Source organism: Halichoerus grypus, chromosome 14 (assembly GCF_964656455.1).
Source record: "Halichoerus grypus chromosome 14, mHalGry1.hap1.1, whole genome shotgun sequence".
Classification (NCBI taxonomy): Eukaryota; Metazoa; Chordata; class Mammalia; order Carnivora; family Phocidae; genus Halichoerus; species Halichoerus grypus.
In genome coordinates this window covers 91,367,863-91,382,167 of record NC_135725.1, presented here as the reverse complement: position 1 = coordinate 91,382,167, position 14,305 = coordinate 91,367,863, and the positions used below count along the sequence as shown (strand labels likewise).

At 63.4% G+C, this 14,305-nt stretch overlaps 1 protein-coding gene across 6 annotated transcripts in view; it reads right to left on the bottom strand.

The window, feature by feature from the left end:
* Positions 1–14,305, bottom strand: part of RXRA (retinoid X receptor alpha) — a 100,181-nt gene that overhangs the window by 22,085 nt on the left and 63,791 nt on the right. For 5 of the 6 annotated variants that reach the window (XM_036108654.2, XM_036108649.2, XM_078061995.1 and 2 more), the window contains exons 2-3: positions 5,521–5,786; positions 74–224 (exon numbers count right to left, since the gene is read on the bottom strand). In XM_036108654.2, coding sequence (XP_035964547.1) covers positions 74–224; positions 5,521–5,786 — 417 coding nt within the window. Of the gene's footprint in view, positions 1–73; positions 225–311; positions 612–5,520; positions 5,787–14,305 lie in introns of those variants that run through there. The other variant, XM_036108668.2, reaches the window with a different exon arrangement.

Genomic DNA, 14,305 nt, shown 5'->3' with positions numbered 1-14,305 from the left:
CCGCCCCTCCCGGGGGCCCGCCCGGCCAGCCCTGCACCCCGCCTGCGGGGCCCCGCGCCCCCCGGCGGCCTACCTGAGGAGCGGTCCCCGCAGATGGCACAGATGTGCTTGGTGAACGACGCCATGTTCCCTGAGGGGTGGGCCGGGACTTTGAGGACACCATTGAGGCCCAGCGGGGGCTTGATGTCCTCGCTGCTGCTGACGGGGTTCATGGGTGAGCTGAGCTGAGGAGGGAACATCGGGGGTGTCCAGGGGGCACGTGCCAGCGTCCCCCCCGCACCGGCCCCATGGTAAGGACGATGCCGACGTACCCCCACTGCACAGAGCGGGAAACCGAGGCCCACAGAGGGGCCCTGCCCGCCACAGGCCACACAGCGCAGGAGGGGCAGGGCCCAGCTGCTGGAGGCTGCTCTGCCTCCCATGGCCGACCCCAGGCCTCAGGGCAGTCAGGGGAGGACCCCCGAGGCCCTGCTCACACGCCCTGCCCCTCGCCGGGCTAAGTAAGAGCGGCCGCCCATTACTGAGCATGCCCGGACAGGACCGCGTGAACTGGCGACCGTCCCCGTGAGGCAGGCACTCTGGGGATCCCCAACCCACACACGGGCACTGAGGCCTGGTCACAGCAAGGAAAGAGCGGGGTCCACACCGCAGCCCGCCCCCCCCGCCGGGGCCTCAGGGGGCGGGGCGGGGTCCTCCGGTCACGTGGGCCCGGGCGCAGGGCGGAGCCAGCAGCCCCCCGCCCCGCCCCGGCCGCAGCCCGCGAGGAAGCGTGGGAAACTCACCAGTCACCCTGGCAACAGCTGCGCGCCGCGGTGACACAGCAGTTTTGGTTCTGCTGCGTCCAGCCCCGCGCTCCTGCCAGCGCCAGGGCCCAGAGGTGCTTCCCGCGGCAACCCGCAGGCTGGCCTGTCTGCACGGGCGCCGGGACCCCGGCCGCGCGGCCCCCCGCACCCCCACTTCTGCAAACCCCTGAGAGAGGCGGAAACCGGGTGGTGCGGACGTCCCCGGGGAAGGCCGGCAGGCGCCACGCTGCCCCCTGGTAGCCCCGGGCCCCTCCTGCCGGCGGGAACCTCGCCTCCTTCCTTCCCCCCCCCCCCCCCCCCGCCGGTTTTCTCACGGGGCAGGAAGAACTCGGTGCTCAAAGCACACGAAGCAGAAACCACCCAAAGCCTCCTTCCACGCTGGCCTCTGTGCGGCCCGGCCCGTCCTCGGTCCCTCCTCCACCCAGGTGGGCCGTGTGGCTGTGAGGACACTTAACCCCCGTGAGACTCGGGTGGGGTGCGGCCGCTGCACTCCGTCCCCGAGGCACCAGGAGCACCCCCGGGGGAGCACAGGGAACGGAGAAGGGGCACGGTGGGCTAAGTGCTCCGGCGCCCGGGCTTGGCTCCGTGTGCGCGCCCCTCGGAGCGCAGGAAAGCCCCTCCCCGTTTCCCAGGTACAGATGTGGAGGCTCAGGAGGGTCAGGGGACTGGCGGAGCAGCATGTTAAGCTCGGGGCTCTGAGTAGCAGGCGGTGAGCTCCGGGGGGCTCCATGCATGCTGCAGAAGGGGAAATCGAGGCCCCAAGAGGCCGGCTTGCCCAGAGCCACTCGGTGACCCCATCCATCAGACACGGTTCACTGGGTGCCCAGCCAGGTGCTCAGAGACACAGTGCTGCAGAGCTTGTGGGCCGGGTGGGGATGGGGGAGGGGGGTGGGGGGGACAGCAGGGCAGTGGCAGGGCCTCCGGATCACACCTCGTCCATTCACTGTGTGACTTTGGGGAAATTACTCAGTCACTCTGCGCTGGAGGTCCCCGGGGCCGTGTGCAGGACCGAGGGCTGCCGTCAGGACAATGGGGCGGACGCGCTGCGCCAGGGCTAGGCCTCCAGGAGGAGGCGCCCCCAGTTGGTCCCAGGCAGAGGGGCCACCGAGCCGCCCTGTGCAGGTGGGGAAGCCGAAGGACTGTTGGAAAAGGGCACCAGAGGGGTGTAGCTGGGGGCGGGGGCGGGTCCCCACAGGCTCAACTGCGGGGAGCCACCCAAGACACGGGAGCAGGAGGCCTGTCCCCATACTGTGGGAGTCTGGCCACAACTCCACGTGGCTGGATCCACTTGGAAGCACCAGGGAGAGGAACCTGGGTATTTCCTCTTTCATGCTTGACCACATCATGCTGGGCAGCTAGCGGGCCACCTGCCCTCCCGCCTCCCATATGTGTGCAGGCCCTTGGGACTGCTGCCTGCTCTAGGTAAACTGAGGCAGGGCCACAGCAGTGAGGAGGGCTGGCCGGGGCCCCACAGGGGAAGGAGCCACAGGCAGGATGGACGGTCAGTGCTGCTCTCCCGGGCCCAGGCTTCCCATGAGCAGAGTAGTCACGCTGGGGAGCCCTAGGACACCCTGCACGTGCGGGGAGACGAAGGCTGGGCTGGGAACGCCACTCACTGCAGGCCTGGGGCCACCCACCAGGGCAAGGCTGCTAGGGTCAGGGGTCGCTCTTCCCCCTCCCCAGTTCTGAGCTGATGGGCCTTGGGCTGGGTCCACAGCTCCCAGAACAGAGCATGGAGCGACTCCTGGGGCCTCGTTCTGCCTTGCACATACCCCTCCCCAGCGGGCTCTGCAGCCCCCCACCTGTGGGGGACTGCTCTCCTCCTGTACCCCACCCCACTTCACTCTGGGGAGACCCCCAGCACCAGCAGCCCCTCGCTGGAGCCTGACAGCCACGCGGTGGGGCCAGGGTGGGGGCCTGGTCCCGTTTCCCCTTTCATATCCTTGACATTCATCTCAGTTCCCGCTGGAGCCTACAGCACTTACTAAAATAGCCACCTGCCTCTTCGATGCCCTGCCAGGGCCTCCTGCCGCCTCACGAGGCTCCTCTCTTCCGCACCCACCACGCCCTTCCTCCTGAGCCCACAGCAGGCCCCCTCCATCACCCACGGCCAGAACTGGGGTTGAAGACTCAGGCTGGCCACACGCAAGAGCAGGTCCTCAGCCTCGCCAGCCTCACACTGCCATCGAGGCAGGGGCAAACCCTATGACGTGCACTCGCTTCACCTGGATGCCCTGTCCCCGAGGCCTCACAGCCACAGGACCCCCGACCAAGAGTAGGCAGCGCCGGCCACCCCACTGGCCTGAGCGCATCCCGTGCCAGGGAAGCTTTGCTGGGCTGGGGAGGCCTGGATGCTGTGCTGCCCACGGCCGGCCAGGTGTGGCGAGCAGGCTCTGGGACGAGCTGGGGACGCCCCTGGGCCCAGTGCAGACGGAGCCCCCAGACCAGGAAAGGACATGGGGCCGTTTGCGCACTTGGCCCAGCCCAGACCCCCAGGCAACCACTTCTGGGCAGGGTCAAGTGGGGTGGACTCAGGTGTTGACGGCGCTCCCCGGCTGTGTGGGGGGTTCGAGCAGGCAGCGCTCGGCAGAGCACCAGGCCTTCCCCAACAACAGCAGAAGTCGGAGAACCTTGCTTGTTCCGGCAACCATGACTTCGCGGTTGTGGTTTTGGGGCAGGGGGTGGGGCATGCCCCCCTTTGAACTCCACCCACACTCCCGTGAATATGGGGAACCCCAGGTTTCCAAGACAAGCTGCTGAAGCCCAGAAGCTGCACTCACTCCAGGAAGGAGCTATGGGGGCGCAGCATTCAGGGGAGACTGAGGCCTACCCGGGAAGGGCAGCCAGAGGAGAGGCTGAGCACGGGGCAGGGGGGCGGAAGGGGGTGGGCTCAAACTGTGGCAAAACTCACTGTGGCCCAACTGACTGATGGACACATAGACGGGCGGCCGGCCACAGGACAGTAATGACCATCTGGGACACACCGGGTTTGCTCCCCCCCAGGCCCAACTTTTGCCCTGACCTCCTCACCAGCTTCAAGGGGCCTGGAGCCCCTTTTCACACACAACCTGGGTTCAACCAGCACCCACTAAGTGCCAGGAACCAGGCTGTGTGCAGAAAATGACAGAAAACAGGACAGACGTGGTCCCGAAAACCCCTCACTCCCCAGTACCGCCCCGCCCCTGCCCCCAGATGGGTGACTGGTACCAAGTGGCAGGCGCCCCCGAGGTTTAAGGAGTGTCACTGCCACGCCCAGGCTCCTGCTATGCACGAGCCCTCAGGGTGTCAGGGACAGGTGGCAGGCCCAAGACCAGCAGGGAGCCTAGTGGGCCTGAGGGTCGGCAGGTGCCTGCCTCTGTCACGGTCCCCAGGAGGCAGGTGCGGGCTCAGTCTTCAGGTGCCCTCTCGCGCCCTGCATGGCACTGTGCTGCCAGCAAGAATGGGGGTGGGGTGGCTATGCTAAAAATAACCTGGCCAGGCCCAGGAAGGCAGCCGAGTCTACCCCATGCCAGCACCTCAGGCCCCCTGCCTCCTCTGGGGCCCAGATGACATGACAGGGGCACGGGAGCTCTGCACTGATGCCCGAGGCCCCAGCCACCAAAGGCTGACAAGGTCACTCTGGAAAAGCCAGCAAGATCCTCCACCAAGGCCAGCTCTAGGGGCCCAGCCAGACGGGCAGCGGGCTGGCTCCAGCTCAGTGGTACCCCAGTCCTCCTGCGCCAGGAACAAGGGGGGCTGCCCCGCAGGTGGCGTGGCAGCAGGGGGCTTGGGAGCCCATGGGACGTGGCTGACACAATTAGATGTGTGGCTCTGGGCAGGGACTCCTTCACTTCAAGTCTCTCCCCAGCAGGCTATCCTGAGGCTCCGCGGAGATGGTGCCCCAAAGGTCTCCATCCGGGGGGCCTCATCCACCGGGGAAAGAATGGCTGAACCCAGACTTGGACTCGGACCAGTAACGGAGCCCTGCCAATTTCAGGAAGGACAACCCCAGAGAGAGGAAAGGCCTGCTAGGATTCAGGCAGGTCTCCTGGCCACCCAGCAAGAAATCCACCGGGAACCACACGGAGCTGGGAGAGGGGAGACCCAGCTGGGCCCTGGGGCTCCTTCACAACGTAGGGATCTCTGGAAGAGCTCAGGACAACTCTGCAGGGGTGTGGACAAGAGGCGCCCAGGAGAAGGTGGACTGGGCCTCCAGGATCCCCACCACAAGAATTGGACCAAGCCAGGCCCTGCCAGGCACCAGTTGCTTCCCGATTCAGAGACAACCCCGAAAGCCAGACTCTTCCAAACACAGGACTGTGGAAGAGACCACCCAGCCTGAGGAGGATGCATCTGCACAGAGCCTGGACACATTCCCCCTGGGATCTGAAACCACCTGGCATGGGCTGAGCAGAGGCCAGGAGGGAAGGGCCAAGAAGGGGCAGGGGCTCCAGGGAGGTGGGTTTAAACCTGAGAAACACAGAGCCCCCCCCTTACACAGCCAGGCCACAGGAACAGAGAGCCCCCAAGACAGGAGGGGCCCCAATGGCGTAGATGACCAGCTGCAGGGAACTTGGCTGATAACCTCTGAGAGTCAAGGGCTGGGGAGTCAACCAGAGTTGGGCTCAAACTCAGGCTTAAGCCGCCTCTCTGAGGCTCTGGTTCCCAGAGATAAAGGTTGGAAATGACGGCACCTGCCCCCCAGGGTCCACAGGAGGGGCCCCGCCTCTGCACTTACCTGGGGGCTGCTGGTGCCAAAGCCCAGGGTCGGCGTGGTGGGCACTGACATGGAGTGGGGGCCCATGGGGGAGCTGATGACCGAGAAGGGTGGGCCCATGCCATTGATGGGGGAGCTCAGGGTGCTGATGGGCGAGTGCAGCTGTCCAGGGGAGCCGAGCGAGGAGCCGATGCCAGGCCCCAGAGAGGGGTGCAGTGAGGGGGCGGCCATGGAGCCACGCCCCGTGGGGGAGTTGAGGGACGAGGAGTTCACCTGGGTGGAGAAGTCTGCAAGACAAGAACCCAGAGGATGGCAGTCAGGAACCCACACTGCCCGGCCTGCTCCCCCAGGGCACGGAGACCACAGCGAGGCCAGGCCCCGGCGCCCCCACGGTGATCCTAACGGCTCATGCCACAGAGTCCCACCAACGTGAGGCCAGAGCACAGGGAGCCCCCCCTCCCAGACGGCACCCCCGACACCCACTGGTCCAGCAGTGGGGCTCAGGCTGGGCCGGAGGAGGCAGATGCAGGACCAGCAGGCTGAGAGCAGGCTCTCCGATGCCCATCCAGGCAGGGAGGCCAGACAGCCGCCTGCTCACCACGAGTGCCAATCCCTCTGCCCGTGTGCTCAAGGGGCGGGGGTAAAGGTGTGGGAGTAACAGTAAAAACCACGCGGTTGATGTTTTCCGAGTGCCCACCATGTCCTCGGGGTAGACTCGGGCACGGAGCGGAGAGCTACGTGGCCAGTACTCTTATTGCCCCGTTGTACAGACAGGGAACCGAGGCCCTGTGTGCCTACAGCTGCCCGGGGCACAGCACGTCTGCCACCAGGAGGCTGACCCTCTCTCTGAGTTCTGTGGCCTCAACCCAACAGACCACCCAGCCCAAGACTGCTCAGACGCGCCGGGGGCCACGGCCCTCCAACCCGCGAGACCCCCGAGAGATGCCCGCTTCCGAGTGGGCCTCGTGGACAGGGCCGGGGGGCGTGCCAGCCCACAGAGGCTGGGGGGAGAGGCCGGGACCTCCCACACACAGGCTTTCATCTCAGGGATTTCAAAGCCCCAACAAGAGCTAATGAGGCCTCCCCACCCCACCTTGAGGGCTCAGCAGGAAGAAGCCTCCCGAGGAGGAAGGCTCTCAGGTGGTGAATCCGCTGCCCACGGCGGGTGGAACACACCAGCGAGAACTAGAGGGGCCCAGAGGCCGCAGAGCGCCACCCCCACTGGGCGGAATGCCCTGGGCAAGCCCGGGCCCCTCCTTGGGCCTCAGCCTTCCCATCTGCAAACTGCTCTCTCCCACAGGGGACTGGCCTCCGACCGCAGACACCCCAGATCAGGGGGCCCACCCCGGCTGCACCCCTCGAGGCCCCGGGGACCACTTGCCTCCCTGAACCTTGGAACGGCTGTGTTCAGAAGGCCCCCGTGAGTCTCGGGGAACAGACACCATCACGCGGGGGACACCACTCAAGCGGCCCAGTCAGGACTCAGCACACGTGACTCTGGCGAAAACCCTGATCCAGGGATTTAGGAACATGTCCCTGGAGATGCTGGGGTGGCCAGCCCGGAGGGTGGGGTGGTCCTGGCGAGAACACAGGAAGCTCTGCCACCCCGCCAGATGCCCTCCCCTGGGAGCTTCCACCCGCTTCACTCTCGCAGCCCCCGGCCCGCTGGGCACTTCCTCCTTCTCCCCGCTCTGTGGGACCAGGGGCCCAGGAAGCCAGCCCAGAAGCCCACAGTCCAGCCAGGGGTGGCTGAGCCTGCCTGCACCCTAACTCCACCGGCAAGCAGCCTCATCCGATTCATCTGAAACTAGCCGTTCACAAAATTGGGGATCAACCATTTCACTGAACTTGGAAATGAACCCTAGAGGAATTCCAGCCACACTGGAGGGTAGCAGCGCCTGTCGGCAAGGGTAGGTGCTGCAGATCCACCCCGTTAGTCCTGAAGTGCCCTGAACACCGTGTGCCCAGAGGTCCGAGCCCCTTAACTGCCCCAGGAAGCCTGGGGGGAGCAGCAGGGCTGACAAGAGAGGACAGGCAGGGAGAGGTGTCCGAGCACAGCAGACCCAGGCCCGGCTGCAGGTCCTTGGTCCACGGAGTTCCTATGGACCTGTCCACTCATCGGAGACAGACAGGGAGACTGAGGCACAGAGCGCCGGTGTGAGACTCGCCCAAAGGCATGAACGCAGAAATCCGCAGCTGCCCTGCATCAGGCTAGCAGGGACCCATCGTGGCCTGACTCTCCGGCCCACAGCCAGCCCTGGACGAGGGCCTGGCGCCGGCTTCACCCCTGCCCAAGCCTGGGCTTTCAGATCTGCAGGAGCCAGCCACAGCCTGGACCAGGGCTGCCCCCTCCACGCGGTCAGAGAAGCGCCTCTCCGACTTCGGGCTGGAAGCGAAGGGGCAGCAAGATGGACTGTGCGAGAAAGCTTCAGCGGACCCTCTGCAGGAGAGCACAGAGATGGCGGGGGGGGGGGGGGGGGGGGGCTGGCGACAGTCAGGGGCATCCGGGGCTCCCAGGCTCGGGAGGGTGTCCCTGCACCCCCACGCACCTTTCTTCCCAGAAATGGGAAGGAGACCAGGAAGCCAGGGCCAAGCCAAGAAGGCGCTCCTAGACTCCAGCCCTGCCCGGGTAGTCCTGGGGGCCCAGGGGGCCCTGAATCAGAGCAGGGCACTGCAGGCTTCTCAGGGGCTGCTCGCCTCAAGGGGCAGGTGCAGTCGGCAGCCACGGCTGTGGGAGGGGCCCCGGCTGCCGCCACGGCTCCCATCTGCAGGGGCCGGTGCCCACTCCGCTCCACTCCACTCCACTCCGCGGGGGCCCTGGGCCGCCGCTTGTTTGTGTGTTTGCTGCTCCCCCCAGGAAGGGGAGGGAGAGGCAGGAGAAAGCTTGGCCGGAAGGAAGGAAGGAGGGAGGGAGGGAGGGAGGGAGGGAGGGAGGAGGTCTGTTTGACTGCCAGCTGCCAGGCTGCACCCCAAAGCTCCCAGCCCCCCAGGGCACTGCCTGCACCCGGCCCAGGGGTGAGAACCAGCAGGAGGGGGTGACAACAGGGAAGGAGCACCCACCCCCAGCCTCTGCAGCGGCCCCACCCCAACCTGGCCGAGGGGCGCATGTTCAAGTGTCCAGCGACTGCTCCAAACTGGTGTGAGCCCCCTGGGGCTGCTGAGTCTGGAGGGGGTGGCCACACATCCCCCCCCAGTGCGTGCCTCCTTGGGACCCCTGCTGTCCCCAGGCCCCCGCTCTGGGTGCTTCCTGTTTACACAGAACATCTACAGCAGACACTTTCCCGGAGCCTGGGTGACAATGGGCTGGGTGTGTTTTCTGGAGTCTTCTGGAGAGAGACACTCTGGCCAGGAAGGGAACATTAGAAAGAAAAGGCAAAAAAAATGCCCAAACATCCTCCGCCTGCAGAGGCCCTGCCCCCCCCACCACGTGCATGCTTGCTGTTGCCAAGCCATTTATCTGCCCCCACCCACTGATAAGCAGAGGCAGTTATCAGGCCTTATTCTTTTTAAAGTCATACTTTGGACTTGCTGGGGCCTTGTCACGGGCTGGTCACCACACACTTATCTGATCCTTGCTTGGGGGGGGGGGCTGGCCGGGCGGGGCTGCAGGATGGCAGGACGGCAGGCTCCTTGCCCAAGGGGTGCAGAGCCCGAACGGGGAACCTCACACCCTCAGCACTCCAGCACCCCACGTCCCTTACGCAGCGCATGCACACATGAACGCGCACACGCATGCACATGCATGCAAACACACGCACACACAGACATGCGCGCGCACACATGCATGAACACGTACACGGACGCACACTCACACACCCCTTTGGGACTACGAGCCATCAATGAGACCTGGGAAGGAGGCCGTGGCCCGGGAGCTCACAGGGACCTCGAAGAAGAGACAGGCCCCTGTCCAGAGGGGAGGCCCAGCAGCCCCAGCACGGGCAAAGAGACCTGGAAGAACTGCCAGATTCAGTCCGGGAAGACTACATGGAAGAAGTGGTGGACAGATCTCTCTTTTGGCACAAAAAGCACTTCAGGCCACAAAACTGCCTCTAAAATGCCAATACCTGGAGGCCAGCATCAGCCACGGAGCAGAGATGGGATGCCCTGGGATCTCAACCCAGCACCTCCCTGAGCCCCAGAGCCTGAGGGTGAAGAGCTACATTTGGTGAAGTTTAAAGTAAAGAACGCACTCCTAATGCAGGGGCTGCTTCTTGGGGTGGTAAGCTCCCTGTCACCACTGCATACAAGCAGAAACTACATCCACCACTCAGGAATGGCTGAGCAGGTGGCCCCTGAGGTCCCTTTGAGAGAGGGACTCTCTCCACCGCTCTCCAAAATTCCTGACCTACATGGGCTCCCTCTGGAATGGGGTTTTGGAGGGACCCCATAGCAGGAAGCTGGGAAACCCCCACCAACTCCTTTCCGGTCCCCACATGGCAGACAGGGGCAGGTGGCAGGAAATGCCAGCCCAACTGCGGTGGGGTGGGGGTGCACCCCCAGACTCCGCCCCCTCCTGGGCAGCTCAAGGCTCCTCCAAGGCCCTACTTTGCAGGACCAACTGGGGCAGGGTCCAAGCAGGCCACAGGCTGGGGCCACACGTCCAGTGGGAAAGAAGAGGACACTGGGCCAGCCAAGCAGGAAGCTCAGAGGTGGGGAGGGAAGGGAGGTCCAACTGAAGGAGCGTGGGGAGGGGTCCCATGGGCTGGCGTAGGCTAGAAGCTTCAAGGGGGGGCCGGAAGGACTGCACAGGGGTAGGAGAGGAGGTGCCCAGGAGGAAGAGGGGCACGAAGGGTAAGGAAGAACCCCACAAGAACAAGACTAGGTTCTGAGCACAAGCTCCCCCCACCCCTGCAATTCTGTGCCCCTGCCTGGGGACCCCCCCCGGAACCGAAACCCCATGTCAAGGAGCTGGCAGGCCTCAGGAGCTTCCTGGGACACCCACTTTCAGCCCCCACCTTCCGGAAGGACTGCTTCCCCTGCCGCCGCCGCTGGGGGAGAAGTGGCCGCCTGGCAGGGACTGTGGTGGGGACCATGGCGCGTCTGGGTCTGGGGGAAGCTGAGGGTGGCTGGAACAGAAGGAGGGGGAGACAGGAAGCTTCCACTGGCCCCACAGGGTGAGAGGCCTGCAGGAGCTGGGGCTGGGCAGGCACAGGGGGAGATGCCAGCCCTGTAAGAGCAGACTCCTGCCTGCCCCCGGGGCCAGTGGTCCCAGAACCGCCTGGCCTGTCTCCCCTTCTGTAAACTGAATGCACCCAAGGCAAGAGGCTACCGTGGTGGCCCCTGGGCCCTGTACCTGCTCTCCACCCTGCAAAGGGTGGGCTGAGACCCAGGGGCCTGCCACCTCCAACCCCAGGGAGCACAGCCCCCCATGGCCGCCCTGCCCAGTGTCAGCTGATGGCTCAGGTGACTGGGGCTGAAATTTCAGCTCCTCTGGGGTCACCCTGCCCTCTCCCAAACCAATGGTCCCAGCCCCAAATCTCAGGCCCGGCTGAGGAGGACACAGGTCAGCTGGGCCTTCCCAGGGCGTCAAGAGAAGCCCTGGCCTGTTCCTGCCCTGCCCCAAGCACCGGGGGCCTTGAAGCAGGGTGCGTGGGGAGCGCACCAGGCAGGCAGCCTTAGGAACCCACGTCTGCCAGGCTCAACAAGCCCACGGGCCCCCAGGGGCCAGAACTCGGGACCTGCACAGCTCTACACGGAGCCCACGGTGGCCCAGATCCATCCAGACCCCAGAGGAGAGGGAGAGAGAAGGGGCCCAGGGAGCCAAGACATGCATTCCTCCACCTGCCCCCACCTGTGCACAGGAAGCGGCTCCAGGGGCTTTTGGCCCTGGGCACCCAACAGGGACTTCACCCCCCACAGGTCCCATGGAGACCACCAGCTAGCCTCCCCAAAGTACTGATTCCTGGCACTGCCCCACCTGGCCCTCTGCAACAGACAGGGATACCCAGGGGCCCGGGAGCAAAGGGGTGAGGAGGGGGCAGGCAGGGTGGGCACTAAAGGCCAAGGGACAGGCAGGACACTCTGCTAGGCAAGGGACAGACACCAAGACCCTCCCCCAAGGCCCTGTGGGGGCCCTGAATGACCAGAGACTGTGGATCCAGCAGGCAGGGGCTCCACCCAGAACTCAGGAAGGGTCTGGGGCTTCCCTGGGAGCCCCAGGCGTCCATGCCTTGGAGTGACCCCAGGTGGGCTGGGCCAGCTCAGGCCCCTGGACTCTGGTCTGTCCACTGCCTCTGTGAGCTCAGGGCCCTTGGGAACCAGCTGCGCAGGAGACGTCAAGGACTTGGAAATGCCAAACCCACCTCTGTGGTCACTAACCCCCAACCCAGATCAGGGAAACCAGGGGCTCGGCTCCTGTTCCCCACCCCAGAAGCAGCCATGCAGCCGGGCTCTTGCTCCTGGAACTCATGGCTCAGCCCTCTGCCTGACCTTGTCCTGCTCCCCCTGGAGCCACCCTGGCCCCCCAATACGTGATCAGGGGCTGGCTCAGAGTGGAGCATGGGAAACAAGGGGAAGTGAGGAGCTACAGGTTGAAGGCAAGGGGGCCTGGGCCCTGACACAGGAGGGTACACAGCATGAAGCACAACTGGTCAGGCGCCTACCCCCCCCCCCCCGGGGAAACGGATATAAAGGCAGGGACAGGATTGGCAACCCAGATCTATAGGGCCCCAGTCAGGCCCCTCCCCTAGAGTCCCCCATGGCCTCCCAGGGTGTGAGGACAGGAACAGTAACACAAGTAACCTCTGGGTCCCAGCCAAGATACAGCAACCTAAAGCTCTCAGTCCTGACCAACTTCAAACTCCCCAGGGCAGAGGAAACACCCCTTGCAATGCCCCTCATGGACACAGGCCCCATCAAGGTCCAAAGGATCTAATAGGGGAAACCACTCTCCATAATAATAGGGGAAACCATTCCCCATAATAAAGCTCAGGGTAGGACATTTGTGCTGTTATCCAGCAAGCACTCGATGACAAATATATCTACACCATCAGTAGCACCATCATCACCACCACCATCATCATCACCACCATCACCATCATCACCAACATCATCATCATCATCACCACCACCATCATCACCAACATCATCATCATCATCACCACCACCATCATCACCAACATCATCATCACCAACATCACCATCACCATCGCCACCATCACCATCGTCATCATCACATCATCATCATCACCAACATCATCATCATCATCATCATCATCACCATCATCATCATCACCATCACCATCATCGCCATCACCATCATCACCACCACCATCGCCACCATCATCATCGCCAACATCATCACCAACATCATCACCAACATCATCACCATCACCACCATCACCATCATCACCGTCATGATCACCACCATCATCACCATGATCACCATCATCACCACCATCATCACCATCATCATCACCACCATCACCATCATCACCAACATCATCATCACCAACATCACCATCACCACCACCACCATCACCATCGCCACCATCACCATCGCCACCATCACCATCATCACATCATCATCACCAACATCATCATCAACATCATCATCACCATCATCATCGCCATCACCATCATCGCCATCACCATCACCACCACCATCGCCACCATCATCATCGCCAACATCATCACCAACATCATCACCATCACCACCGTCATGATCACCACCATCATCACCATGATCACCATCATCATCACCACCATCATCACCACCATCATCACCATCATCATCACCACCACCACCTTCATCATCATCATCATCACCACCACCACCATCAACATCACCACCACCATCACTGTAATCATTACCATCACTATCAACATCACCACCACCACCACCATCATCATCACCACTGTCATGATCACTACCACCATCATCACCATCATCACCACCACCACCATCATCATCACCACTGTCGTGATCACTACCACCATCATCACCATCATCACCATCATCACCATCATCATCACCATCATCATCATCATCATCATCACCATCATCACCATCATCATCATCATCACCACCATCATCACCACCATCACTGTAATCATTACCATCACTATCAACATCACCACCACCACCATCATCATCATCACCAGCACCATCACCATCATCACCACCACCACCATCATCACCCTCACTACCTGAGCAAACCCCTGCCCTGCCCCACTGCACACATGAAAGTCTAAAGCCCAGAGAGACTGATGCTAAATGGGTTTTGCCACAAGTAGTGAAAGGCACCGTGTTTCGGGGTGCTGCTGGTCATACTCAGCAGGGTGGGGCTGGTGAGGTGCCGGGGAAGAACCGCGGGGGTGCAGCCACCCTCACCCAGCCAGCTCGTGCAGGAGGGGTACTGCAGTTAGGCCCGGTGGGAGCAGGTATAGCTGGAGTCCAGCCACTGTGGGGGAAATGGGGAGCACAGACAGGAGAAGGGGGCAGCCAGGACAGGGTCCCTATGAGCAGGCCTGGAAGGTGCTCAAAAAAGATCTGGGGAGTGAGAGCACTGATGCCCGGGGGCATGAGGGCCAGGGTCTTTGCTGGAGGCTGCCCTCTGTGCCCCTGGTCCCCGTGGCCACAGCGCCCACACCAGGCCCAGCTACAGCGTCAACCAAATGCATCTGCACCCTTCCCCTCAACTCCTGTGGCAGGCGCTCTCATCACGCACCAGGCTGGCAGCACTCTGATGGAGGCCTGTGGCGGGCACTCTCTGGGGTACCTGGGGGCTGAGCTGCGTGCTCAACCTGGGAGCACTATTCAAACCATCACAGCGCGGAGGAGGAATGCGAGTTGCAGGGCAGCACG